At 45.1% G+C, this 27,254-nt stretch overlaps 1 protein-coding gene across 1 annotated transcript in view; it reads left to right on the top strand.

Moving 5' to 3' along the window:
• Window positions 1-27,254, top strand: part of HTR2A (5-hydroxytryptamine receptor 2A) — a 46,849-nt gene that overhangs the window by 7,741 nt on the left and 11,854 nt on the right. Inside the window, exon 2 of the mRNA XM_054993207.1 lies at window positions 6,758-6,958. Coding sequence (XP_054849182.1) covers window positions 6,758-6,958 — 201 coding nt within the window. The remainder of the gene's footprint in view (window positions 1-6,757; window positions 6,959-27,254) is intronic.

Genomic DNA, 27,254 nt, shown 5'->3' with positions numbered 1-27,254 from the left:
GATCATTAATTCAAGGCAGCGGTACCCTTTGTCTTTAGAGGAAATACACCTCAAGAGTAAATGGAATTTGGGATCTCTTTATTCCCCATGCAATGGGCTTTCTTAAAATAAATGAAGGGTGGTGTCCCTTGTTTTCTTCCTTCATGGCTTTTCAGTGCTGTGAGGGAATTCCTCCCAAAATGGCAGCCCCTCTTCTTTTTTTTTTTTGGTATAAATTTTTTATTTAAAAAGAAACGATATAACAGTAGAAAGTGCATAAAAACTTATATAAGCACTACATTTAAAATTAAATAATAGAAAGATATAATCTTATGTAATAACTCTCCTTCCCTCTCCTTGGTTACTTATACCCAAACTTTAATATCAATTATTTTAGTTAATCATTTCCCTGTGTTTTATCTTTTCATCTTTACATCGAGTTACCTTAATTAATCTTAATTTTAGCCTAAGTAATCAAAGAAATCCTTCCATTTCCCCCAAAATTCAGCTATAGGTCTATTATGTACATAAGTAGTTAATTTGGCCATTGTAAATAAGTAGTTAATTTGGCCTTTGATGCATATTCATAAATCTTATCTGTCCACTTGGACACATCAGGGCACATATCTGTTTTCCATTTTGCTACATATAACACTCTTGCTGCTGTCACCATGTAATGAAAGAGGTCTCCCTCTTCTTTTGTAACATTATTTGGTAGAATGTTTAATAGCATGTTTTTTGGATTTAGCTCAAACCTGAGCTTGAAAATGTTCTGCAGTTCCTCTTAAAGGGAAATGAATACCTCCTCCTTGAGTGTTACAACTAGACATGGGCACGAACGCAAAAAAACGAACACGCTTTTCGTTACAGTCCACGAACAACGAACAATGAACATTGACGAACATGATGCTGTCACGAACATGTTTGTTGTTCATTGTTCATGGAGGCCTGCAGCCCGCACCCCCCAAACCCCCCACTTAGCCCCCCTCCCCTCTTATCCACTTACCTGGCCCTTTAAAGATCCCTTTAAACTATCAGCTGGCAGGCGGCAGGGGGGATTCCCCCCTGCTGCCTGCCAGCTGATAGTTTAAAGGGCCCTGTCCTGCCACTTGAAAGTGTCAGGGCTCTTTAAACACCCCCAGCCCCCCTGCCCCCCCAGCACTGCCAGGGTTCTTCTGCCCAGTGTGAGTGGGGCGGGGAGATTCTCCCTGTTCCTCTTGCCCCAGGCAGAGCCGCCGCTGCCAGGCTGCCCGGTGCTTCTTGCACCAGGCAGAGCCAGTGCTGCGGGGCTGCTTCTGCCCGGTGCCAGCAGGGCGGGGGGATTCTCCCCCCATGAGACCTCTCCCCCCATGAGCAGCTGATTCAGGAGTTTAAATGCCCCTTTCCGTGCCCCTGAACAGCGGCACGGAAATGAGCATTTAAACTCCAAAGTTTCCGGAAGCTATACAAATAGCTTCAGGAATCTTTGATTCGGGGTTTCCAGAGCAACAGCAGGAGTTCAGACAATCCCTGCCTGAGTTGCCATGGAAATTGATTCCAGGTGCCAGACTGTCTGGCTTGACGAACAGCAACGAACAGCAACGAACGAGGCTTTCAATGACCACCTGTCCGTTTAGAATGGGGCCTCACGGACAGCTTGTTCACGAACAGCAGAACAGGCTGTTCATGGGTTTTTTGCATTTGTAATGCTGTTCGTGCCCATGTCTAGTTACAACACCCATCATTTGTAGAGCGTGGAAGTCTGCCAGAATAACACTCTTTTCTAAGTTTAAGAATCTGGCCAACCCTGATCTAGCCTTCAGGCTTTCAATTCTAAATCTATTCAATTTCAATTCTAAATCTGTTCAAGATGTCTTAAAAGAACAGGTTTGGAATTGATCTGGAAGGTGAAATTAGTAATGAGGACACCAGCTGTAGGGAGTGTATTTATGTATTCATGCAAGAATGTACATTTCACAAGAACACATGTTTCCAAGAACACAGGCCAATAATATCTTTCCCAATGTATTGTTGATAGGTTTGCCAACCTCCAGGTGAGGCCTGGTGATCTCTCAGAATTACAACTGGCCTCCAGGAGACAGAGATCAGTTCCCCTGGAGAAAATGGCTGCTTTGGAAGGGGACTGTATGGCATTATACCCCACTGAACGCCATCTCCCCAAGCTCCACCCCCAAATCTCCAGCAATTTCCCAACCCCATTTTGGCAACCCTAATTACTGATGGTATTTCATACAGATTGGAGACCTTTAGCTGGTACCATTAAAAGGCACATATGAAGAGAGGTCTGAGATACAGATTTTGTGTGTCTGAGCATCTATGCTATGGCTGATGCCAGATATTTGGTGAATGTTGGCATCTAACAATGATCCTTTTTAGAAGAATTACCAGCAGGAAATGTACCAGTAACTCCAAGGTCCACCAAGCACTTCCTGTAACTCGAAAATTTCGTACTGATTTACCATTCACGAGTAAAGGTCAACTGCTACCATGGGTGTTGTGTAAGTGTCCAAAGCAAGCCCTGCACATTTCTCTGGCATTTTCTAGTACTTATCAAAGGCAATTGAGAGCCCTCAGTAAATGGCCAAGTTTAACCCTCGTTTCCTATTTTATCACCACATGAACATATCCTGAGAAAGGCCAGAAAATGCCAGCAACTGTTCAGGAATTAATTTATTCTCAGTCAATTTTTTTCTTGCACTTGATGTGAGCTTTTTCTTAACAATATTAAACCAGTTCTTTAGTACCTCCACTGATCTTAGCTTGTATCCAACCACTCTGCTCAGCCAAAATGTGAAGGCTCGGTCATATACGAGCCATTTTACTCCCAATCCGCAAGTCTGGTTAAAAGGTTTCCTTTAAATTTTTACTCCCTTCCCCCAGCTGCCCTTGTGAGTCAACTGGCCCTGCGCTTGATGGTTGCAGATTAGTTTCCCCTTTATAGATCACAATAGGAGAGGTAATTGTTGATTGAATAGGAAGGGAAAGGGCAGATTATACTACAATGAGGAAAGGAAGTAAAATTGGTGGAGGAAGAAGCTGTTTTGAGAACAGACGCAAGAATAGGATTGGCTAAAGATGATTTATAAACCAATCATGCTAAATGTCATTCTTTACTAGCGAGAAGATGAACTTTCTCATTTACAGAGGGCACTAAAGTTGGCCAGGAGATTTATCAGTAAATGTCAGAAATTTTTGACATTTCCCACTGAGTTCCTAAAATTAAAAAAATTAATTGCAAAAGGGCTTAATAGCTACATTTACAGTACCGCTTGTCCAAAATAAATTACCGGTAGATGTCATCAATCACTAAGTTTCTGGTATTTACTTCCATGTAGAGATAGATAAATCAATATGGGCGTCTGCACACAGATATACACTTCTGAATATATCCATGGGAAAGCATGTTAAAGCCAACAGGTTGTTTTCAAGGCTTCCATGAATGGGATGAGTTTCCAGAAGCAATTTCTAACACCTCCCCTTTCTGCAAACAACTAGAGTTGTCATCCCAACCTCAGACAGGATCTGGAGACCTCCCAGATTCACAACTGATCCCCAGATGACTCAAATAATAGTAACAGTAACAGTAACAGTAACAGTAACAGTAACAGTAACAGTAACAGTAACAGTAACAGTAACAGTAAGTCAGTTTGGTGTAGAGGCTAAGAGTGCGGGACTCTAATCTGGAGAACTGGGTTTGATTCCTCACTCCTTCACTTGAAGCCAGCTGGGTGACCTTGGGTCAGTCACAGCTTCTAGGAGCTCTCTCAGCCCCACCCATCTTACAGAGTGTTTGTTGTTGCGGGGATAATAATAACATACTTTGTAAACAGTTCTGGGTGAGTGTTAAGCATCCTGAAGGGTGGTATATAAATTGAATATTGTTATTACAGTAATAGTAATAGTAATAGTAATAGTAATAGTAATAGTAATAGTAATAGTAATAGTAATAGTAATAGTAATAGTAATAGCGTCGCCTACATACCATTCATCTAGACAGATTTGTGCTCCACTCAGAGCAGTGAACAAATTCAGTGTTATTAATGCATTAATGCAGCTGGGGAGCTGGGGCTGAGAGGAGTGGCTTACCCAAGGCCACCTGCTGAGCTCACGGCAGTAGTGGGATTCGATCCAGCAGAATGCTGATTCACAGCCCAATCACAACCCCTATGCTACAGCAGCTCCCCTGTAGAAAATAGACTCTTCAGAGGATGGACTCTATGGCAATATACCCACTGAGATCTCTTCCCTCCCAAAACCCTGCCTTCTCCAGGCTCCACACCCAAATCTTCAGGAATTTCATAGCTCAGAGTTGGCAAACCTAGCAACAACCCCTGCTGAAAAGGGTCAGGAGACCTTTTGGAGTACTACGTGGCACAGAGTGCTGTAGTAATAAGGCAGGGGGATCGTCTGATACCAGAGGAGTGCATGTGGCTTTCTTATGCAGGCAGAGCAATCTCTATGAAGGCATTTGAAGCTCATGGGATAATTGAAGAAGGTGATTTTGGCTGATTTCCCCATTTTGCTGCACCCTCTCTTCCTTATCACATATTGTTCTGGAAAGTTCCAAAGCCCAGAGCCGTAAGCGTGGCGAGGGAAGGCAATAAAAATCCCTCCCTCAGGCTCACCCCAGTTATGGAAGTCTTGGACCAATCCAATTTTACATACAAGTAATAGAATTTACAAAAAGCACAACACAAACACATTGAGAAGGACAAAAGCATACTAGGGGTTCTCTATTTCCTTTATCTCCTGGTCTTTTAGATTGCAAATTATGAACTACTTAAGAAGATAAAACATTTGGAGCAGAGGTTGAAATGTTGTTTTCTAAGATGCTAAATGAGGGAATTAAGGAGGCCACGTGTGATATACCCAGAAACATAGCCCATAATCTTTGGCTGTCGTTAAGCGAGTGCCTTAAGGAATGGATTTAGTTCTGCCAATTATTTTACTCTGCTTGAACTGAGTGTGGAGTCAGTGTGGGAGACTGAAAATAGATTGGAGTGTAATAGAGGAGTTAATTGGAAAACTGGAAACAAAATGAATTCTAGAGGAAGAAGCAAAATGGCACGCCAAGGCTGCTATCACTACTGTCTCTCTCAATTACGCCCTCCGTCATTTACATTTCCTGGCAGTATTCTCGATAAACTGTCACTCTGCTTTCCCCAAAAAACCTCAGATGAATTACTTGTTGAGAATGGAGGGGAAATCTTTATGCTGACTCTCCTAAGAATCCAAAACGAAAAATCCTCAAAAGACAAATTAGGAAAAGGTATTTCACTACTTTGAAGTCATCCTAGTTTAAGACAACTCGGTATCTTGCTTGCAGTTGCTGAACTTGCCAATTTAAGAATAAGACACATTCTATTAAATAAGGAATTTTAAAAAGGAGTTTAAAAATAAGATACATTCTATTAAATTAGGAGTGGGCAATGCCACACTTCTCTTGATGAGATGCTCCATGGAAGATGGTAGTTGCCCCTTATTCTAAAACGAGTTCCTTAATTGGCTTGTGAACAGTTCAACCGGAGTTCCATATTTTGGGGAACTTAGGTGGAATCCTTTTCAAAGATCAGAACATGTGTATTTTTGGTCAGGTAACATAAAAGGGCTCTTCATGTAACTACTAATAGGATCCCAATAAAACAGCCATATAAATTCTGCCATGAAATAGTGCCCTGTTCTGTATCTAGCCAGACAGGTAGTAAAGCACAAGGGTTACAGGTAAGCAACCAAGAACCAGTAGAGGAGGACATGTCAGTGTTGGATCTGGATCTTGACAAGAGGCAGCAGAGGGCTTGGAGCACTGGAAACCATCTCAGCAGAGAGATGTCCAGGGATGTTGAACCACCAGAGGGTGGAGCTGAACTGAAGGGTTATATATGAATTGATGGACGCACCCTTTCCAGTAGACCCTTGATCCTGCCAACATCTTGTGAGTTGTGCTTTCCTCCTTAATGATAATGTAGTGTGAGAGGAGCTGCTAGTCACACATTCTTCTCCCTGTCGAGGCTTCAGCTCAAGTCCTCTCCTCTGCCCTCTTTGTTCCTGGGGTCACAAGTAGGGGTGTGCAGGGCCAGGTTGCTTCGGGTTTCCCGCTTCGGGTTTACCCGAAGTGGGGGGGGGGAATCTGGAAATACCTTAATTCCGAAGCTTCAAGCTTCAGAAAGCTTTGATTAGGGATTTCTGAATCAGGGCCAGCATGCTGGATTAGGATATCCCTAATCTCTATGGATCGGGTCCGATTCGGGTAATTTACTTAAATCGGAAACCCGAAGCACATACCCCGAGTCACAAGGGATGGTGGCCAACCTGGAATTACAACTGATCTTCAGACAACAGAGACCAATTCTCTTGGGGAGGGGGGGAATGGCCATTTCAGAGGGGAGACTGTATGGTATACCATAGATTCTAGATGAAATCCCTCCTCAAATTCCCCCTTCCAAAGGCACCATCATCAAATTTCCAGGAATTTACCAGGCTGAAATTGGTAACCCTACAGGAGAGACACAGGGGATGCTAGGAGAGAAATGGTCCACTCACTTCTTGATTGGCCTGTTCTACAGGATCTTGAATGGGAGCCTGATGTTGAAGAGTAGGTCGGAGACAATCTGCTAGATCTTCCAGGGTGCACCAAGACCTGGGAGCCATAAAAAAGAGGTTCCTCTTTTCTTAAGGACCGTCTCTCTCCTTCTAAGGAGTCGTCGTCTCATGTTGAGGCTGGGCTAAGGTACATCTTGACAAATACAGTTAATCCAAAAAAACCTCTCCTCGGTTACAGGATATGCATGGCCTCTGCCCAGACACCTCTGTGCGGTGTGGATCTATTTAGATGTGCTTTTCTCCACTGCCTCCATCATGCATCTCTGTGCCATCTCGCTGGACCGCTATATTGCCATCCGAAACCCTATCCATCACAGCCGCTTTAACTCAAGAACGAAAGCTTTTGCAAAGATCATTGCAGTTTGGACCATATCTGTAGGTGAGTAGAACAACATTTCTTATCTGCCACACAACAATCAGATTGATTTCTGGCTTCCGAGTGATTGATTGATTGATTGATTGATTGATAGATAGATAGATAGATAGATAGATAGATAGATAGATAGATAGATAGATAGATAGATAGATAGATAGATAGATAGATAGATAGATAGATAGATAGATAGATAGATAGATAGATAGATAGATTTAAGTATTTTTGCTATTGATGGTCTTGAAGAAAGTTCTGGTTGTTTATTTTAGCCCAATTAGCCCAGTTCGGCCCAAGCTCATCAGGCCTCGGGAGCTAAGCAGGGCTGGCTACAATCAGTACTTGGATAAGAGATTGAAGACTGGTGTTGCTACACCAAGGGAGGCAATGGCAAACCACTTCCGCTCATCTCATAATTGCCATAAGTCAATTGTGACTTGATGGCACATCCATCTTGCCACAAAAACGCACACAATTGGCCAGCTGCAGAATACTTACATTACGGTGAACAGATTTTACCCATTCCATATCTCGATGGTTCCAGAACTTTGCTCTCTGCTATGTACCGTTCCTCCTTAATTCTGATTTAATAGGGAGATTTCCTAAACTAATTACTTCACTGGGCTTGCTATAGCTTTCAGCTCCTTTTAGATGAATATTCCCTCCTTCTTTGTCATCAGTGTGCACATACGCATTGATCACACACTGCAAAAAAATAAAAGCAATCTTCCTGTGAGTGTATGAACTGAGATTCTTTTTGTGTGATGTTTTAGTTTATGTACATGTGCAGGCATATTTGTCAGTAAAACCACACAAAAACAATCTTGACAGAACTGAATATCTAATCACATCATGAATGCTTATCTTATTATTTTGAAATTTTCCAGAGACCTGCCCAAGGAAGCTCACAAAGTAAAAAAACAAACAACACAATGAAATCATAAAAACAACAGCATAAAAATTATCAATAATAAGCCATAAAAACAAGCCAAGGCATAAAATAGCATGAAATGGCCTAAGAATAGTATAGTATATGCCAGATATTGGAAAAATACAGATATACCAACAAAAGAGGAATTGGTGGAGAAAATCTTAGAGATGGCAGAACTGGACACACTGACAGAATTAATAAAAGAAAAAAACAGACATGACGGGAAACAAAAATGGACCCTGCTCTATAGATGGGTTGAACGGAAGTATAACATAGGGACATAACTGTATGTTAGCAAAACACAATTAAATGAATGAGGAAAGAAAAAAAGTACTAGAATTAAAGAAAGTAGACTTACAGTGATAATAGCTTAGTGGAAAATAATATAATTATGATGGAATTTGTAGAGACGAAATGAAATGCATGCTATATGTCATATAACCAAAAAATGTAAGATTTTTTAATTAACTCTGCTATCAGAATAAGCTGGAACTAAAAACTAATAATAATTTTTTTTAAATGGCCTAAAATGAATATACATAAAACTTTCCCCAGGCTAGAAGCAGGCCATAAATGCAGCTTTAAAAGACAAAGCTCGAAGTTAATGCTCTGCCTAAAGGACAGTAAGGGAGACACCAGGTGAGCCTCAAGGGAAAGGGTACTCCTCAGGCAAGGTACCACCACTCCCAAAGCCTGGGCAAAGTTTAACCAGAAGCTTCAAGGCATGCCTAATCTTCAAGCTCTTCTTAACAAGATTTAAATATTACCTTCTGTCTATATGGTCAGTGGAGAACCAAAGTGTCCCACCAGTTCAGGGCTTCTATCGTCCACCTGTAATTTTAGACAATCATGCGTGCTCTGGAAAACCCTGCACATAGCATAAACAAAATGTAACCTGCACATGGCGGGTGGTGGCAGCATGCAACAGGTAGAAATTCGAAGCGTCTACCAGACAAATTGGCTTAACAATGAAAGCAGGAGGGAAAAGGCTGAGTAGAAACAGTAGGGGACACTAAGAGCCAAGCTACAAGTGACTCCTGACACAGGTTGGACACTTGTCAGCTTCCCTCAAGTTTTGATAGGAAATGTAGGCATCCCGGTCTTGCAGCTGTAATGGAGAGCCAAGCTGTAAAACCAGAGCACCTACATTCCCCATCAAAACTTGAGGTAAGCGGACAAGTGTCCAACCTGTGTAAGGCGTCACTTGTAGCTTGACTCTAAATAAGCATCAGGAATGCCAGACAGTGACTTCCAGCCACACTGTGTGTCTGGCCTTATTTTGACTATATCTCAAGTGGGATATAGTCAAAATATCTCAAGTGGGATATAGTCAAAATTGCCAGGGAGGAGATGCTGATTCCATGAGAAACAACCCTGCCAGGGGGAGCTATTCAAGATACAGCCCCCAGGCACATCACTTAATAGAAGAGCAGCTGCCCTGTGCCTGGAGATACGTCTGAACAGCACCTCAGGGGTGCAAACCACTTCTGGGTCTTCATATGAAAAAAGCTTGCCCGTGAAGGAAAAGCACTGGAGAGAGAACCTAAATTTCACATTTATAGCTCTCTCAGTACAGCGGAAAACTATTTTTCTAAGCATGACATCTCCAGCAACCACAGTAACACCACCAACCAATCATGAGGCAGCATATTGGTTATGCCTACATCTTAGTGCTGAAAGGAAGGAGCCAATCCACACGCAGCTACCCTGACATGACCACAGCATAACTCGAATAGCAAACACAAAGATAACGTAGAGCCCCAGTTGTCTGAATGACTACAATGCAGCCATGTGGTGCCCTGAACTTCACATGTTCTAGGGATGCCCTATGGGTATGGTAAAACAAGCCATACAGGGACCTCACTCTGTCATGGAGGATGTGGTGGGATTTGCTCGGCTGGCCTTGAGGAGTTTACCTCTCCAGCATTATTTCACAGCCTCCCCCAGTTCATACAAGACTCTTTTTCTCTGCCAACAATAGGTTGGGAATTAGAGGTCTACTTGTCTGATAAATTAGGAAAGGAGCTTTCTCCAAGGCCCCGACAACAGAGATGCTAGGACTACCCTAAAAGGAAAACACAACCGCACTTTTACACAAAGCCACCTTGTTATCTTCCCAATAACTCTCTGGGAACGTGGTATGTGTGTGTTCAACTTCTGCCGTATGGAAACCCTTTCAGCACTTTTGGATTCCCTGATGGGCCCTGGTGACAAAACCAGCCATATCCACCATGACTGTAAAGATAGCAGAGGAAGTTCTGTGGCACAGCTATGGCCCGCATGAAATTCCAAGTTCAAATTTGGGATACAGTTAGCAGCCAGAGAGGGCTGAGAAATACTCGACTTTCATACACAGGCACACCTGAGAGCATGCCTTGTTAGAACCATTCATAGGCAATATGATGCTTCCCACTATCAGCTGAGGAGCTGCCAGGCCTTTTGTTTGAGCCCCTCTCCATCCAGCCATGCGTCCTCCAAGTGCACTACCTGGTTGCCTGTGCCTACTACTGAAGATCCCAGCAGATCTAGCAGCCTTGTCTTCTTAATGTTATGAAGCCTACTTGCCTTGTTCATCACACCAGGAACAATCGGGGGCTTGTATGCCCTTATGGGCCTTCACCCCTGGCTAGAAAAATCAGTAGCCAAATCCATAGCCGGGCATTAAAGGAGAGAAGTTCTAGGACTATGAAGCAAATGAAAAAACAATACATCTCTGGGCTTGTATGGCAGGCTCCCTTAAGGAACTCAAATGTCAAACTATTGATCTTCAAACCAGTATATGTAGCTTGTTACTAAAAGCAGGCTCCGTACCAGAGGACTTGAGAGTAGCAATCATTACACCAATTGCTAAAAAGAGATCCAGAGGAGATCCAGGAAATTACAGGCCACTTAGCCTAGTATCTGTTCCAGTTAAATTAGTAGAAACAGTTATTAAGGCATGGAGAAGAACGGAGGGAAAAGGCCGTGTGGTTTCTGCAAAGGGAAGTTGAGCCTCAGCAACCTTTTGGAGTTCTTTGAGCAGGTTAACCAGGGTGATCTGATAATCATTATATACCTTGGACTTCCAAAAAGCTTCATCAAAAACTCAGAGTATGCTTAGCAATCATGAGATAAGAGGATGGGTCCTCTTACGGAATAGAAAATTGCTTTAACATCTGCAAGCAGAGAGTAGGGATAAATAGACAGTTCCTGCAATGGAAGAAAGTCAGCAGTGAAGACGGTCCTATTTAATTTGTTCATAATGGACTGGAACTCGGGGTGAGCAGCATAGTGGCCAGGTTTGTAGATGACACAAAATTATTCAGAATGGTAAGAACCAAGACCGACTGTGAAGAGCTGTGGTCTCCACATGGACTTTTATTGATAGCATCAGAAATGGAGTTTTGAAAAGAAGTCAGATGAATGGAGTTGCTAACCATCCTGAGCTTTTAAAAGCTGCATAACAAACAGCAAAGTAACAGGTAGTGTTTTCCTTTTTACTGCATGCCCATACTATTTCTGGCTAGTTCGGTGTAGTGGTTAAGAGCGGCAGGACTCTAATCTGGAGGGCTGGGTTTTTCCCCACCCCTTCGCTTGAAGTCAGCTGGGTGACCTTGCGTCAGTCACAGCTAAGGTTGTCAGATCCCTCCATCCTCCCACTGGGAGGTTTGGGAACTGACACCTACCTTCTCCCATGCCGGTTCAACTCCTCGCACGCAGACGCACTACAGCGACAACGTGATGATGTCACTTCCATAAGTGACATCACCATGTTAGCTGCGTGGCGATGTCACTTCTTTAAGAGATGTCATCGTGCCAGCCATGCGAGCGCTTCTGTGTTTCGCACGGAGCTGATTTTGCCAGTTTGGGGCCCAAATTGGCCCCAAACAAAGCGCAGAAACGCTCCCGTGAGCAGCGCAACAACGTCACGGAAGTGACATCACCACACTGGTAGGGAGTGCATGCACAGCGTGTGCTCCTGAGGTGCCTGCCAGTAGCAGGTAAGCTCTGGGAGCTTGCCCCCTCCCACCAATTGCCCAGAGATCGGTAGATGAGAGGGCAAATCCCTGGAAGTTTGCCCGCCACCGGCAGGCACCTGGGACCCTAACACAGCTCTTCCAGAGCTCTCTCAGCCCCACCCACCTCACAGGGTGATTGTCATGAGGATAATAACAACACACTTTGTAAACCGCTCTGAGTGGGCATTAAGTTGTCCTAAACAGCGGTATATAAATCAAATGTTATTATATGTCCCATAACACTGTTAAGCAACTTCCAAGAGTCTTCTTAGAACAAGAGAATTGCAGCCTGAAAGGAGAGCAGCAGGGTGCCCACTGGCCGCTGCAGCTGGGGGTCTTTCTGTAGACAATTGTTATCAGTCCACAATAGAATTGTTTTATCTTTCCCCACCTCTTTGGCCAAGGGTGGTCTTAGAGAATGGTGCCTGCTCTAAGTCCCTTTCTGGGAGCAGCAACCATGCACAACCCCACCTCACCCAACAGAGGATGGGGAAGAAGAAAAAAAACAGGCTCCTGCTGCTGCCACTGCGTGAGACATCTCATTCAGGGCTTGGGCTGCCCACTCATGCCAACAGCTTCTGCGCCTGCCCCAGTCAGCAGTGGCTGCTTGGAACTGCTCCATCCGAGGCTCCTAGCTTCCAGCAATGGCTCCCACCTGCATCACATGAAGTGTGGGCCGATCCTTGCTTGGCCCTGGCAAGAGGGGCTGGTGGGAGCCCCCATGGAGATGGCAGTGATTCTGATCCAGAACCCCAGGATCACAAAGGTTGCCTCTATCTTTGGCCAGCCTAACTCTGTGCAGAGCATCAGCTATGAGATTGAGGCCTAAGAGAGATTAGGGTATCTAAACTCTGTGACATCCTGGTAAGAGAGGGCAAATAGCGATCTTCCTGCTTTGGTATGCTGAGAGTCTGTGTCACTACTACTTCGTATATAGCTACATTCATTAATGATCCTGCTTTTTAAAAAATTAGTTGACATAAGTACGATAGTGGCTGGGGATGTAATGTGGCCTTGAGCGCAAAATGAGCATCAAACATCATGGGATATAATGACAGTTATTAAAACAGGCCAAGCAAAGTGGTGCCATGGGAGCTTTGCTGATTTACATTTGCTAGGTGCCTTCAGGCTAGTACAATAAAATCACATTTAATCATTGAATAAGAGAGAAGGAAATTAGCGCTCTCTCACATTGAACAGCAGCAGGCAGCAGAGGTTTTTTAAAACAGACGTTTAACAGACTTGAACAGGAGAAATCTGAGAGGCAAGAACTGGGCATTTCAGCAGCAACGCCCAGCAAAGATTCCTTCCTGATGCTCCGCGTGCCATTTCCCAGCATAATGCTGAATCCTTTCCCTTTGGACAATCCATGTGAATCACCTTGTTTCCCTCCCCCAACCCTAAAGCAAATTCTTTGCACTAAATATTATGCAAGTCACATCAGAGAAGTTTCTTCCCGCCTGCAGTTCCCTTCTTAACTGAGCCTGCTGGTGGGCATATAGGAAGTCAAAACCAAGCTGTTACACTCTGCTCAAGAGCACCTCATCATACCCGGTTGTGAGATCTGTTGTGACCCAGGCGCACCCTCTCTTTTTCTGTAATGGCCTCTTCTTTTCCGAACAGCCTCCTGAGAAGGGAATCGGACACAGAAGTGGTCTTAGTGATTCTAGGGCTCTGGGCAAAGGCCCAGAATGGGGTCCCAGAATCACTACCAGCTCTCCTGCCACGGCCAAGAAAGGGGTGGCACAGGGGTGGCACTTGCCCTGTGCGATATGGGTGGGAGACACCATTGCAGCTGGAAGTCAGCTGCCTGAGTCTCAGATGGGATAGGCACAAGTAGCTGCTGCTGCAAGCCTACTACCGAAGCCCCTGACAGGGCAGCCACCAATGGCATTCGGAGCCCACTCTTATTCTTCTTCCGCCCCCACCCCCATCTTTGTTATCTGGAAAAGGCTTTGGCAAAACCTGCCCTGATAATGCTTTCAGACCGTATCTCCGTAGTGGTTAAGAGCGACAGGACTCTAATCTGGAGAACTGGGTTTGATTCCCCACTCCTCTGCTTGAAGCCAGCTGGGTGACCTTGAGTAAGTCACAGCTCTCCCAGAGTTCTCTCAACTCCCCTCCCAGGGTGATTGTTGTGGGGATAATAATAACATACTTTGTAAACTGCTCTGAATGGGTTATCCTGAAGGGCAGTATATAAATCGAATGTTGTTGTTATTGTTATTATTGTTGTTGCTGCTGTTGTAAGGGTGGTTGGGGTCCCTCTCAGCATAGGCCCAGGTAGTTGCCTGTTGCCCATTGGCTAAGGCCACCCTGGATCAGAGATCTCGCCTCTAGCATTTTGGACTGAGTTTTTTAGGCCAGCATTTGGAATAGGCAAAGTTTAACCTGTTGGTTATACTTTTTGGATGCTGATTTTTGAGGAGTGAGGAGATTCTAAATCAACTTGAGTCCTGTATAGGAAAAAAATATATAGTTCAAAAATAAATAAAGCAATGCATCCAAATTAGGATAACAGACTCAGGTCCAAGCTAAAATTGCATTTGCATGCATTTATTCTTGGATCTGCTCTATCCCTAGATTGCACATGGGGCACAAGGTTGGATTATGTGAAACACATCATGTGCATAGGTGACACCTTCTCCCCCCTGCTCATTGTGTTCCATTGTCTGAAATACTTTTCCCCCCACCCCCCTCTGGTTCTCAAAGTGGGCTGGGCTGGAAAGCTAAGAGTTTAAAGCGATGGAGTGGAACGGGTAAGGTGCAGAAGGAGGTCTAGCAAACCCTGTTCATGCTGTTTCATGTAAAAATAGACACCCCAAGCCTCACTTTAAAAGTGAATGGGGCAACATACTTGACTGTCTTCTTTGCCCCCCAACAGCTATGAGAGTCCCACTGCATTAGAAACAGAGAGGCAGGAAAACCAGAACGCGGGATGTTATTTTTAAGCTTCACGATTAGGGGGAAATTGATATAACTTTATCATAACATTCAATATATATACCACCTTTCAGGACAACTTAACACCCACTCAGAGCAGTTTACAAGGTATGTTGTTATTATCCTTACGACAATCACCTTGTGAGGTGGGTGGGGCTGAGAGAGCTCTGAGAGAGCTGTGGCTGAACCAAGGTCACCCGGCTGGCTTCAAGCGGAGGAATGGGGAGTCAAACCTAGGTCTCTGGATTAGAGTCCTGCCGTTCTTGGCCACTACACCACTATGAAGATAAGGTTGGAATGCACTATCAGGGCAGGTTTTGCCAAAGCCTTTTCCAGGTGACAAAGAGGTATGGTCACAACTTACATGAGATCTACACCTCTGTTTTGTCAGCTAAAGCATCAGTTGCTGGGAAAATGCATTTGAGTTATGAGCTCTGTGAAGATGGCAATTATGAGATAGTAATTGGCACTTAATTGGATGATGCCTATGACACGCATCACAAACCTCTTCTCCTAAGCAGCAAGAAGAAACAAAGAATGCAACGTCCACCCCCAAGCTCCAGCATCATCCAATCAATTTACTGAAACGCCTTCTCTTTCCTTTATTGACCTGGCACATTACGGAAATGGCTGGACTGGACATTTTTAAGCACAACCCAGTCAGAGCTTGGATTACATGAAGCCGTCCAGTGGAAAGGGGGTGGGCTGGATTGGTTGCTTTGTGCTCCAGCATCACAACTCTCTCATAACTGCTGATGCTTGCGTGGGAAGGGACTTTGTGGCCGATGTGACAAAAATTAAAATAAAGGGATTGTACTACAGGGAAGCATCGTTTGGTGGAGAGAGCGGCACGTATCCAAAGCCCTCTCCTAGCGATGTAAAGGCCATTACAGTAGCAGAAGTCTTTTTTTTTCAAGTTGCCATAACTTGTTATGTAAGGAAAACCTCATTATAGCCAACAAATCATTAATTTACTAATGCGGTTAAAGAATGCATTTTCAAAGCAGGAGGCAGCGAACGCTCACAAGTGCTCAAGAATCAAGCCGTGTTTAGAGGTACTGTTTACACAAGTATCCTTGCGTTAATGAGAGACTGCTTACTTGGACATGAACTTGCTGATGTTTTGCTGGATACATGCCAATGTGTAAATGTGTCTCCAAAGCCAGAACGTAGGACTAAAGGGGTTTCAGCTTATCAAGCGTGAATCTGCAGGATTCTTTTATTTAAAATCAAAATAAAACTGTGTGCGAAAGAGCTTCACAGATGACAAAATCTGTTCGAAGCCTTTTCCAAACTGCTTTCAGAGAATCCATTTATCTTCTCAGCACAGTTTCTTGGCTAGGGTTACATAAAGTCTTTCCTGCTGACCGGTAGATGTCTAGCATGCAGATCAGCTTCCAGAAAAAGATCAAGGAAGGTTCCTCATGGCCCTGACTTTGTCAGATCTTGGAAGCTAAGCAGGGTCAGACCTGGATAATACTTGGATGGGAGACCACAAAGGAAGTCCAGAGTCATTGCACATAGGCAAGTAATAGCAGACTACCTCTGAATGTCTCTTGCTTTGAAAACCCTAGGGAGTCACCATAAGTCAGCTACAACTTGAAGGCACTTTCCACCACCAGGTTCCTCAGGTACATTTCTGACTGAGGAACGTTCATCAAGATTAAGAAAGCAGCATACAGGATCACACCTTTTCAAGGCGAGGTGAACCAAAATAGCGAAGGAAAATTTCCCCACACTGAATGTGTGTAGCCCTGCCTCCCACGGCCAAGTTCTTCAGTATCTGAAGAAGTGAGCTGTGACTGACAAAAGCTCATATCCTACCACAAATTTTGTTAGTCTTATAGGTGCTACTGGACTCTTCCTCTTTTTTACTGCTACAGATAGACTAATATGGCTACCCATCTTGATTTATCCCAGAGCCAAGGAAGATTCCTGTGGTCTGTGTTTTTAAAATGTCCCTTGTTATTCTGCTCATGTATCTCCATCTTAATGTTGAATTAAGATGTAGATATATGAGCAGAGTAACAAGATAGCTGAACAGTCAATGACTATAAGTATACTTCAGATTCCCCACTAAGGTAGTAGAGAACTCTCCAACTCATTCTGAAGTGATCCGAGTCATTCTGATTATGAGAGGAAAGAGCGGGAAACAGCACACGCAGCTGTCTTATCAAGAGCCAGACAGACCATGGTCTCTCAAGGCCAGAATTGTCTCCTCTGACTGGAAGCTGCTTTCCAGAGTCTGAGGGCCAAGCTACAAGTGACGAATGACACTTGAACAGCAAGTGTATTTCTCCCTGTTCACTTTCCCTCCACTCAATCCACTTGCCGTTCAAGTGTCATTCGTCATGTGTAGCTTGGCCCTCAAAGCTGCTTTCCAGAGTCTGAGGGCCAAGCTACAAGTGACGAATGACACTTGAACGGCAAGTGTATTTATCCCTGTTCACTTGCCCTCCACTCAATCCACTTGCCGTTCAAGTGTCATTCGTCACTTGTAGCTTGGCCCTCAGATAGAGGTCCTTCCCATGACCCACTAGCTGATATTTTTGACTAGAGATGCCAGGGGTTGAACCGGGGGCTTTCTGTGTGCCAAGCGAGCGCTCTACTAGTGAGCCACCATGACCTCTCTCCACAGTGCAGCTGCTGGGCTTTAAAAAGCCATCTTCCTTGCTGATGGCTGGGTTTTTCCTGCTCCCCTCTTCCCTCAGCTTGCCTGAGTATTGTGATGGAAGGGAGGAGGCAATGCATCAGCCAGGGACAAAGTCTATTGAATCCCACCACTCATTTCCCTCGTGATTGGAACTAGCTAGTTGACTTCGGTTGAGTTATTCTGGCCATGAGGGGAAACCCTCGATAATAGCTCCACAAAAAGGACACTGAAAATTACTTCTGAGTATCTTCTCTATCCAAATATGAGGCAGTGGAGAGACCCCATTGAAAAGTAAAGATAAGCCAAAAAAGGACAGCTTTTCGTGGACAGGGCTGGATCTAGGGTTGCTGGCGCCTGGGGCAACCATAGTCTGGCCTCGCGCGCACACGCGCGCTCCCGGCACGGCGTGATGATGTGATTTTGCTGACGTCATCACGAGGGGCGCTGGAGGCAGTGTGTGGGGCTTGGAAGCCGCCTGCGCCATTCGCTTCTCCGCAGGCAAATGGCATGGGCGGCCTTGCAGCCCCCCGCGCTGCCTTTCACCTGCCCCGTGGGACAGGGGGTGGCCGGCTTGCTGCGCGCCCCGTCCTGCAGGGCAGGCAAAAGGCAGCACGGGGGGCTGCAAGGCTGCCCATGCTGCTGCCTGCACGCTCCAGCAGCTGGCAGCTGCTCCCAGCGCCCCCTCCCTGGTGGCGCCGGGGGCAGACTACCCCCCTGCCCCCCCCCTCGATCTGGCCCTGTTCATGGATGGTGATTTCTGTGGAGGACAGGAACACAGTCCCTTCTCAGCACTACTGAAGCACTGACACTGGTCAGGCATTGCCAGCTTACTAGCTACACAAGTGTAAGGGAGGGCAGTGGAGCCTTGGTAAGGGATTGGCCTTGTGGTTCTGTTTTTGTACTTCCCAATGCAGCTGCTTCCCATGGCAGGCTGGTCATCAGCTGCTCAATGGGACAGTGAAATGAGAGCAAGGACTTGCTGGTCTAAATCCATTTCACTCCTCAGGGGAAACTTGCACTATCTTTACTCTTTTTCAAAGAGTGCTTAGGTGGGCGTACATCCATCTCTTTTTCAGCCGCTCTGCCCATCCTTTCTAGAGGGAACAATTCCACAAGCTCTTAGCTTCTCTTTTTTCAAAAGTTCAGGGCATATTTGCTAAGTAACTGCTTTGTTACTTGTTCTTTTGAGTATTCCTTACCCTAAACAATTGTTGACTGACGCAAGCAACACATTTGTGAGATTGCTTTGCTCGCCAACCCTGTAACTCGCTGAGCTTGTGAGATCTGAATACTGACGGAGTTCTGCCTTCTTTCCTTTCCTTCCTCTCCTGAATCCCTTAGAAGCTCCTTGATACATAGATCAGTAGCAGACAACACATTTGTAGGCAGCCCTGAGGTGGTGGATGGGTAGAAAGAAGGTGTCATGTGCCAATTGGGATATTAACTTCAAGGAAACGAAGATCAGGATAGCAGGGGCAGGCAATGGCAAACCACCTCTGTTAGTCTCTTTTCATGAAAACCCCACCAGGGGTCACCATTAGAGATGGGCATGAACAGCAATACGAAGGGAAAAAAGCCACGAACAGCCCAATCTGCTGTCCATGAACAAGCTGTTCGTGAGGCCCCATTCTAAATGAACAGATGGCCTTTGCCAGCCTCGTTCATTGCTGTTCTTTGCTGTTCGTCAAGCCAGACAGTCTGGCACCTGCACCTTGGCAACTTAGGCAGGGATTGTCTGAACTCTGTCTGAACTCCTGCTGTTGCCCTGGAAACCCCAATCTAAGCCCAATTTAGCTTGATAGGCAGGTTTTCCTTTCAAGTGTGCAACTCCAAATTTGTTACAAGGGAGGCTCTGTTTTTGCAGAGAGTGGAGGGGGAGAGACAGTTGCTGTTGGCATATTGATAGAGAGAGTGCATTGGAGCTTGAATTTTCTTTGTGTATGGTGGGATAGAAATCTACCCCTTCAAATTCCAGGGCTGCTGCCAGGCTCTGGGCCAAGCTATTATTTATTATTGGTACCTTTCCTGGTGCCTGCTCAGGTCAGGTTTCTGGGACTGGTGCAGTAGGGATCTTGACTTGGATGATGGCTGGAAGAGAGCCTGCTGGCCCCCACGAACAGCCAATCACAAACATGTTCATGAACAGGGCCATGTTCTTGGTTGTTCGTGAGTCCCTGTTCGTGGATGGCAACGAACATCATGTTCGTTTTTTTCCTGTTCATGCCCATCTCTAGTCACTATAAGTCAGCTATGACTTGAGGGCACTCTCCACTATCAAGGCCTGGAACACTCTTAGAAGTACAACTGATCTCCAGACTACAATCCCCCTGGAGGAGAGGGCAGCATCAGAGGATGGACTCTATGGCATCACATGCCCACTGAGCTCCTTGCCCTGCCTTAACTCTGCCTCCCCTGGCACCAACCCCAGATCTCCCGGAATTTCCCAAACTGGAGTTGGCAGCCCTAATTACAAATCAGGATGTAGACAGGAAAGGATGGCAGGTAAGGCATTCTCCCCAGGTGTGTAGAAAAGAGCAAGAGTCTAGTAACACCTATAAGACTCAAATTGGTGGCAGGGTATGAGCTTTCCTGAGCCACAGCTCACTTCTTCAGATACAGCTAGAATGTGAGTCCAACTGTCCTTATATCTTGGAGAGTGGAGTAATTGCAGAAGCCGAATGATAATAACTGGTGAATGACAAAGGCAGGTGTGATTGGATAGGATGGGGTATGCAGAGGGTGCGGAGAAATCAGCATTGGTAATGAGACAGGAGTGAGGGCCAAACTAGACATTTGCCTTTTTAGGGTTGGGTCTGGGAATGGCTATTAAAAAATAAAGCAGCCGGTGGAGGAAGGGCTCCTCATCTCATCCACTTACCTGTACCAAAACACTGTGGGGGGGTTCCCTATTTTTGTAGCTGCCCATGCACAGAATACTCCACATGGAGCAGCAAAAAGGGGGGAAATAACTCCCCCAGCACTGTTTTGGCACAGAAAATAGCTTGGGGGAGAGAGGAGCCCTTTCTTCCCCACAACGTGGCGTTCCAAGTCCTAAAAGTCTCTGCTTTGTTTTTTCCATTCTCCGCAGCTGCTGTGTGGCTGCCGGAGACCCGAGTCGGGTCCTCTCAGACAAAGAAAAGATCTAGTTTGGCTCTGAGAGACAGACAGAGAAAGAAAGAGGGGCAGGCACTGGACACTGAATAGGGGAAGGTAACCAGCCCCCTGGGAGGAAATGTACATCTGCATTGTATATATACATTGTATCACAGAACTAGGTCAAGACTCTTTGAAAGGAAAAACACCTGAAGTTAAACACGGCACTGAATAATTTATGGCTCCTTTAACTGGATTTAGATTTTATGCTGCACAAATCCCCTATTATTACACGGCTTTTGCAGCTACACGCTTTGTCGTTTATCTATGTGGAAAAACCTTATCTGCCGCCTGTGCGATATCTGCTCAGCAATCAACGAAGCTGTCCATTTTCACAAAAAATGTAAAAATTGCATATCTTCAGTGCCTCGGTTGGTGGATCTAAGCGAACACTGCCCAGGGGCAGTTTACAAATGAGAACAGAATTGACTGCTGGAGCCGCAGCTCCAAGGCATGGGTTTCAATCCAGATTGTAAGCACTGGACGTTATATAAACAGTGCAGCAAGCAGGCGGATTGAGAAGATGCACGGCCCACCTTTTCAAGCGGCTCTTCACCAGAGTGATCCAAATCTCAGATGAAATAAACAAGTCTTCATAGTCAGCACTAAGTGTGTTTAGGAGCTCTGATGTTTTGCCAAGTGTCAGCATATCCCATTTTCCCCCTCTAATGTTCTTTAACAACAAATAATGGGTAGACAGAGTTTGTTTTCATAGCAGCCTCATGCTGCTCTACTTTGAATTGTCACTTTGGGAACAACACAGGGCAAAACAGGACAGCAAGAGCAAGCAATCCACACGCAGCCACATGTAGGAGCCCAAAGGATGAGAAATATTTCGCTGAAGATCATTCTTTTAAATCCATAGACAACCTGCTCCAAACTAGGGTTGTCATGTGCCCACTGGGAGCAAGCAATCTCTCACCTCCAGTGGGCATAGCCCACTGGCACTCTAAGGCAGCAGAAGAATTTTTTTCATTGCTGGAGGCAACGGCGTGATGTCACTTCTGGAGAAACCAGGAAGTGATGTCACGTCTCTCTGGGAATTGCTGGAGACTCCATGGTAAATGCCCCATGCTCCTTCACTTAGTCTTCCATCAGTTTCCAGTCCAGGCCTGGAAACCTTACTCCACAACCTGGCACAAGAGAAATCATAAATAGAGAAGTGCATTAGTTAAGTAACTTAACAGAATCCAAATCAAATTACATCTATTATTTAATATACATAATCTGATGGCTAAAAATAACAGTAGTCCATAGTCTCAAAAAGCTTTAGAAATAATTAGATATAGAGATTTTAAAATAATTTAGAATTATAGCCAGTGTGGTGTAGTGGTTAGAGTGCTGCTCTAGGATCTGAGCAACCCAGGTTCGATGCCTCACTCTGCCGGGGATGCTCTCTAGGTGACCCTGGGTCAGTCACAGCCTACCTAACAGGGTTGTTGTAAGGAAAAATGGAGGAGAGAAGGGTGATGTAAGCTGCTTTGGGTTCCCATTGGGGAGAAAGGCAGGGTATAAATACAGTAAATAAATAAAATAAATAAATAAAATGACTATTCTAAATGACTATTCTTCTCATAGCTTACTTTTCACAGATGCACAAAGTAATAACAACAACTGTGCTTTATATTGCTCTTCTAGACAGATTAGTGCCCCACTCAGAGCAGTGAACAAAGTTAGTTATTATTGATGGTTGTTGTGGGTTTTCCGGGCTGTATTGCCGTGGTCTTGGCATTGTGGTTCCTGACGTTTCGCCAGCAGCTGTGGCTGGCATCTTCAGAGGTGTAGCACCAAAAGACAGAGATCTCTCAGTGTCAAACATCTTTTCCACACTGTGACACTGAGAGATCTCTGTCTTTTGGTGCTACACCTCTGAAGATGCCAGCCACAGCTGCTGGCGAAACATCAGGAACTACAATGCCAAGACCACGGCAATACAGCCCGGAAAACCCACAACAACCATCGTTCTCCAGCCGTGAAAGCCTTCGACAATACATTAGTTATTATTATCTCAACAATACTGCTGGGAAGCTGGGGCTGAGAGGAGTGGCTTACCCAAGACCCCCTGCAGAGCTCATGGCATTAGTGGGATTCAAACCAGCAGAGTGCTGATTTGCAACCCAACCACTTAACCACTATGCTACAGAACATAAGAGCAATATGAGGGGTAACAAGGGAAGAGAGAGGCTCAGCTAAGATTGCCACCTCCAGGTTGGGAAATTCCTGGAGATTTGGGGGTGGAAGGGAGATTTTGGGAGCAGAAAGACCTCAGTGGGGCATAAAGCCCAGAGTCCAAAGCAGCTATTCCATCCAGGGGGAACTGATCCCTGTCATCTGGAGATCAGTTGTAATTTCAGGCTGTTAGCGGAGTGCAAACAGAGCAGAGAAGTTACGCTTTGCTGATTAAAGAGGCTAAAAAAGTTTATTTAGGAAATACATACTTGAGAGTGAAGGAGAGCGATAGGGATAGAGTCCTTGCTATCTGACTACATCTTGTAGAAGAGTGAATAAAGGAAGGAGAGAGAAGAAGCAGGATATTGCCCTGTTTAGCCCAATAGGAGATAAGACAAGGAAACAAGAGAGATGCTGCTCTCACTGTCCTAACTTAAGTGATCCTTGCTGCCCCCTGCATAGAAGGCTCATCTTCCCTTCTTGCTGCTGCAGTACACCAGACATTGCAATTTCCAACACAGGTAACCCTACTCAGCAGATAATCTGGTAACAGGGCAGGGCATCTTTCCAGAAGAAGAATTAGCAGATGTTCCAACCAAAAAGATTCATCCCAGCAAGTGTTTCTGTGAACTTTTTCCACTTTCCGCCCATCACTGCGCTGTTTCCACTGTGGAAAAGCCTTGATTCTACATCAGCAGAAACTGGTCCTGTTTGCTTCCGGTTGTGTTCTCCAGTCTGCAGTTGCACCTGCCTGGTCCACAATTAAACATTCTGCTTGCGCTCTCCAAATGCAGGTGCTAAGGGGGTAAAGGCAAACATGCCCTTCTCCCTGCCACAGGCAACACGCGTTCATCCTCGAGAATGCAGATGCTGCAAACTGGAGGCAAAAACAACACACACCTCATGATAAGCAGAAAGAGGCAAAATTTTGCTTATAGAAGGCAAGCAGGCCACATGGGAGGGGGGATAGAGGCAAATGTCTCCCTCTGATGAAAGCCAGAGACAAACTAGGCCACAAATTTATGATGAGGAAGGATCTCTCCATGTATAGCATATCCTGGGCATATAAAGATTCCAGGTTCAGTCCATCTCAAGTTAAAGAATCTAGACCCTTCTCTGCCTGATTAATATTTGGAATGTAATAGTAATATTACTGTATTCAGGGCTGATTAGACTCTCCGGGAATGCTGTGTTCGTTGCTTTGGTCTCTTAACAAGCTGGAAAAATTCTTGTTCAGCTTCCTCTCCACAGGCATTTTTCACACGCGGGGTTTCAATCACCTTTCTCTCGCTATTGATGAGAACATCTGATTGCTGTTAAGGCAGAACAGAAAGCAGAAGGGAGAAATTTGTAACGCAAATGAGCATTCTAGTCGATGTAGATTTTACATTAGCCTTACAAAGTGAGAGATGCAGGAAGTGCTTTGAAGTCAGAATCGTTGCCTTGCTAAAACTAGGGCAATTCTGCTATAGCCACATCAGGGCCTGCAGACCTACCTTTACCCACAGGTGTAAATGCGCTTGTCTGAACATCATCATAGGTTGTTCTCATGCTCTGCTTAGTTCCCAGTTGAAGTTGGGAGGTGGAGTGGCAAGTCCAGGCTACATTCCATAGCAAAGACTCTTTCCTTCATTGGAAGGAGACTCGGTTAATACAATGGAGCCACAGAATCCATCTCTCAGCCCAGTGCCGGTGAGATGCTGATATAAGTTCAACAGGGTTAGAATCATAGAATCATAAGATTGGAAGGGACCTCTAGGGTCATCTAGTCCAACCCCCTGCACATGCAGGAAATTCACAATTACTTCCCCCCCCCCCCCACACACACACAGTGACCCTTACTGCATACCCAGAAGATGGCAAAACACCATCAGGATCCCTAGCCAAACTGGCCCGGGGAAAATTGCTACCTGATCCCAAGGTTACGATTGGCCTTACCCTGGGCATGTAAGAAGGGGTCATGGGAACTAAGCACGGATGTAACCCTTCTTACCCTCCCTCTCATGATCTGCCTAGGTTCACAGAATAAGCATTGCTGTCTGATGGCCATCTAACCTCTGCTTAAAAACTTCCAAAGAAGGAGAGCCCACCACCTCCCAAAGAAGTCTGTTCCATGGAGAGACCACTCTAACTGTCAGGAAGTTGTTCCTCATGTTTACCCAAAACCAATTTTGATTTAATTTCAACCTGTTGGTTCTGGTCCAACATTCTGGGGCAGCGGAAAACAACTCATATCACCTCTCAGTCATCTCCTCTCGAAGCTAAACATACCGAGCTCCTTCAACCTTTCCTCATAGGACTTGGTCTCCAGACCTCTCACCATCTTCGTTGCCCTCCTCTGGACATGTTCCAGCTTGTCTGTATCCTTCTGAAATTGTGGTGTCCAGAACTGAACACAATAGTCTAGGTAAGGTCTAACAGAGCAGAGTAGAGCGATACCATCACTTTGTGTGATCTGGACACCATGCTTCTGTTGATACAGCCCAAAATCACATTTACTTTTTTAGCTACCACATCACACTGCTGACTCATGTCCAGTGTATGGTCTACTAAGACCCCTAGATCCTTTTCACACATACTACTGCCAAGACAAGTCTCCCCCATCCTATAATTATGCATTTGATTTTTCCTACCTAAATGCAAAACTTTGCATTTATCTCTGTTGAAATTCATTTTATTTGTTTTAGCCCAGTGTTCCAGCCTGTCAAGATCATCCTGTATCCTGTCTTCTACTGTATTTACTACCCCTCCCAATTTCGTATCATCTGCAAACTTAATAAGCATTCCCTCTATTCCTTCATCCAAATCATTTATAAAAATGTTGAACAGAACAGGTCCCAGGACCAATCTCTGAGGCACTCCATTTGTTACTCTTCTCCAAGAGGATGAAGAAGCATTAACAAGCACTCTTTGGGTGTGATATGTCAACCAATTACAGATCCACCTAACAGTAATAGGATCCAAACCACATTTACCAACTTGTCAACAAGGATAAGGATGTGGAGCCCTGTGGCGCAGAGTGGTAAGCTGCAGTACTGCAGCCCAAGCTCTGCTCACGACCTGAGTTCGATCCTGGCGGAAGCCAGGTTCAGGTATCCGGCTCAAGGTTGACTCAGCCTTCCATCCTTCTGAGGTCAGTAAAATGAGTACCCAGGTTCCTGAGGGTAAAGTGTAGATGACTGAGGAAGGCAATGGCAAACCACCCCGTAAAAAGTCTGCCAAGAAAATGTCGTGATGCGATGTCCTCCCATGGGTCAGTAATGACTCGGTACTTGCACCTTTACCTTACCCAACAAGGATATTATGTGGAACCTTATCAAAAGTCTTACTGAAATCGAGATAAACTATGTCTACAGTATTCCCCTGATACACCAAGGTAGTAACTTTCTCAAAAAAAGAGATAAGGTTAGTCTGACATGACTTGTTCTTGAGAAACCCATCCCTGCTCTTAGTAATCACAGCCATCCTTTCTAAATGCTCAAGGACTGCCTGATGATTTTTTCTAAAACTTTTCCAGGTATAGATGTCAAGCTGACAGGTTGGTAGTCACTCGGATCCTCCTTTTTCCCCTTCTTGAAGATGGGGACAACATTTGCCCGCCTCCACCGGACCTATTAAAAGGGCATACAAAACAACTGGTAGCCTCCATAAACTAGTAATAGAAGGGTAGCAGAGTAGCATCAATGGCAAAGAAAACATGATGGGTGTTTTGGAGCTTGCTGGCTGGTGTGAGTGTAAGAGCCAAGCTACAAGTGACGCCTTACACAGGTTGGACACTTGTCAGCTTCCCTCAAGTTTTGATGGGAAATGTAGGCGTCCTGGTTTTACAGCTTGGCTCTCCATTACAGCTGCAAGACCAGGATGCCTACATTTCCCATCAGAACTTGAGGGAAGCTGACAAGTGTCCAACCTGTGTCAGGCGTCACTTGTAGCTTAGCTCTGAGAGAGAAAACAACACACACTTAGGTTTAAAAAGAAATGAGTTATTTAATTATAGGAACTCCATACTCTGGTAGGAAAGAGGAGAGATAGATTCCTATCTACCTATCTAATCTAAGAATGGGCATGGATTGCCTCCATGATGCAAGATGGAGAGAAGAGCTTCTTGTGTGACAAAGGGGGGAAGAGAAGGATGTCATGAGGCGGAAGTCCTGAGATTAGCAACCTACACATAAAAGGATAGTTCAGGGCAGTAAGGAGTAAACAGACGCCTGTCTTTCTAACTTTCTTGTTTGTCCCTCTCTAAAACCTGAGGAAAGGGACAGCCTTAAATCTTCCTCTTCTAACAACCTTCTTCACATGGGCAGCAATTTCCACATGATAAAGCATTTACTAAGAGCCAAAGTACATGTTACAGTAGCCATGGGTCCAACCCGTGGCTGTCTATGCCATTTGAAGGAGAATTTAACCATTTAAAAATTGTTACGAGGGCCTGACCTTGACGGGCTCAATCTGTGA

Source organism: Eublepharis macularius, chromosome 1, assembly GCF_028583425.1.
Source record: "Eublepharis macularius isolate TG4126 chromosome 1, MPM_Emac_v1.0, whole genome shotgun sequence".
In the NCBI taxonomy this organism is placed as follows: Eukaryota; Metazoa; Chordata; class Lepidosauria; order Squamata; family Eublepharidae; genus Eublepharis; species Eublepharis macularius.
The sequence above is the reverse complement of the archived record's forward strand: the minus strand, read 5'-3'. Positions and strand labels throughout refer to the sequence as shown.